Source organism: Carlito syrichta, unplaced genomic scaffold, assembly GCF_000164805.1.
Source record: "Carlito syrichta isolate Samal-C Ts95f unplaced genomic scaffold, Tarsius_syrichta-2.0.1 Scaffold308650, whole genome shotgun sequence".
In the NCBI taxonomy this organism is placed as follows: Eukaryota; Metazoa; Chordata; class Mammalia; order Primates; family Tarsiidae; genus Carlito; species Carlito syrichta.
In genome coordinates this window covers 89,253-91,786 of record NW_007252746.1, presented here as the reverse complement: position 1 = coordinate 91,786, position 2,534 = coordinate 89,253, and the positions used below count along the sequence as shown (strand labels likewise).

The 2,534-nt window shown below is 50.9% G+C and overlaps 1 protein-coding gene across 1 annotated transcript in view; it reads right to left on the bottom strand.

Moving 5' to 3' along the window:
• LOC103267973 (forkhead-associated domain-containing protein 1-like) overlaps positions 1-2,534 on the bottom strand; it is a gene marked incomplete at its 3' end in the record, with an annotated part of 83,596 nt that overhangs the window by 13,458 nt on the left and 67,604 nt on the right. The window contains exon 11 of the mRNA XM_021716262.1: positions 385-492. Coding sequence (XP_021571937.1) covers positions 385-492 — 108 coding nt within the window. The remainder of the gene's footprint in view (positions 1-384; positions 493-2,534) is intronic.

Genomic DNA, 2,534 nt, shown 5'->3' with positions numbered 1-2,534 from the left:
GCTGCAGTGGCTGTGAGCGTGCCACTGCCCTCCAGCCTGGGTGACAGAGTGAGACTCCAACTCAAAAAAAAAAAAAAGTACTAGAAACAGCAGTGGGGTCAAGGGCTGGGTTAACTGGGGCAGGCATGGAGCCAGGATTGGTGGCTTGGCCTGGGTCTTAGGCTATGGCAAACTCTTAGAGTTGGGGGCTTCCGCAGGGGAAAGCCCTTTAGAGATGGTCACTGGGGGAGAGGCCCAGAAGGTCACTGCCCTGGAGATGAATGGGAGGATGAGGCCGGTCTGCGTCCCTGCCACGGCCGCCTTCCTCCTCTCCCCGCACTGGCCACCTGGGTGTGGAGAACCCGGGAGCATGTGGGCCGATGGAGGGGCTCCAGACACGCCTACCTGACCTACTGCCCTTTCCAAATTGATTTTTATGAGGCTCTCTCTGTTCCCCATCGCTTGCAGCTGAAGCAATTTCCTTCTGGAATCTTCCTGAAGCTTCTCTTCGACCTGAAATGATGATGAAAGCGTGCGCTTGCCGCTAATGCGATCATAACGCGCTCTGGGGGATTCCTTTAGGAGGTCTAATGGCCTTGGGGGGTTCCAGAGGGGTAGGGACAGCTGCAGCCCACGTGGCAGGGGTAGCAGGCGAGTGTGGGTAGAGGCAGGCTGGGGGAAGGGCCAGGCTCTGCGCCCCGGGCTGCCCTAGCCTCCAATCCCAGCTCAGCCCCCAAACAAGCTGTAGGACCTCAGGAAAGTCACCTCACTGCTCCGTGACTCAGTGTCCTCGTCTGTCAAATGGGATTGATGATATCAGTACCCTCTTTGCAGAGCGAATGTGGGGATTTAAAAAGTGTGGAATAGTGCCAGCACTTGGCCAGGGCTCGCTAGGTGTGTCAGATGTTGCTGGAACAGTCACCCTACACATTCTAATACCACGAGGAACATGGTAAGTTTTACTGTCGGGTTTATTACCGTCACTGTTTGTCGTGACCACTTTCAGCACTTACCAAGGGAGACCACAGCAATGACTGTTAAAGAATGGCAGCCGGCAAAACAGGCATGGAAGTGGGGGACATGGGCCCATCTATTCCCCTTCGTGAGCTTAGGCGTGTTTGATGCTGCCCTCTGCTGGTCAGTGTAAGACCCTGCGGCTGCCCAATTCATTTTTGAACAATAAATATTTTTTGAGCACCAGTGGACGCGGGGCTCAGGCACTAACAGGACGCGAGGCAAATTCTCCTAAATGAGAAAATTCATGCTGAACCAACTCCACAAGCTATTTATGAGGAGGCTGCAGAGGGGCCACACATATTTATTTTAAAACCCCCACAACAGGTCGGGCACGGTGGCTCATGCTTGTAATCCCAGCACTTTGGGAGGCCAAGCCAGGAGGATGGCTTGAGTCCAGAAGTTTGAAACTGGCTTGCGCAATATAGTGAGACCCAGTCTCTATTAATACAAAATAAAAATAGTTTAAAAAAGAAAAAGAAACCCCAGAACAGCCCCTCAGCTTTCTTCTGAGTCAGTGGCCTGCTGTTTCTTCCTGTCTCCTGACAAGCCCAGCTGTCCTCGTGGGCCTCAGCCCCTCACTGCACGTCCTTCTAGGCCTAAACGTGCCCTGACCTCTATGTCGGTCGATGTTTCAGATGCTGCAAAAGCAGAGGCCGTTCCTGCACTCTGCTCTGCTCTGTGCTCGTCATCTCAACGAGTGGCCTCCGGGTCCCCAAGCCCAAGCCCACCGGGTCCATTCCTCAGGTCCTGCCCACAGAGCAGGCCCTTGGCACCAATATCAGAGATGCACTGAAAAAGCACAGAGATGCACCTGGGAAAAGCCTCAGGCCAGGCCCAGGGAACCTCTGGCCATGATGACAGGACTCCTTGCCTCCTTCTTATCCAATCCTTTGTGGTCCTGGGGGATTTTCCAGGCTGTGGGGTAGCACCAGCTGGTAAAACTTTCTGCAGTGCCAAAACGCCCATGTCTGTGCTAACAGGGTGGCCACTGGCTACACCTGGATGTTGAACACTTGAAATGTGGCTCGTGTGACTGAGGAACTGAATTTTAAATTTTCTTTAATTTCACCTGAATTTAATTCACCTAAATTTAATTTCACCTAAATTTCACCATGTGGCTGGTGGCTACGTCATAGCAACTGGAGTCAGACAAACCCAGCTTCCAGACTGGCTTTGCCATTTCCTGCCTGTGTGGCTTTGGGCTAGTTACCTTGCTCTGAGCCTTGATCCCCTCATCTGTGAAGTGGGCATACTCATTTCTAGGACAAAGAGTTGTTTCAAAAATGAAAAGAGATGAAATGCTTGGCATAATACCTAGGACATTTTCACCATTATTATTAACCACACATTTAATCATATCAGTTCCCTGTTCAAAAGCCTAAGCTCCCACTGCCCAAGTAGTATATAGCCCGATTTAAGAAGTCCTGTGAACTCCAAAACAAGATAAATACAAATAAATCCACACCTAGACAAATCATAATAGAATTGCTATAAGTCAAAGGAAAAAAAAATTTTAAAACATCCTGAGTGGGGGGGGG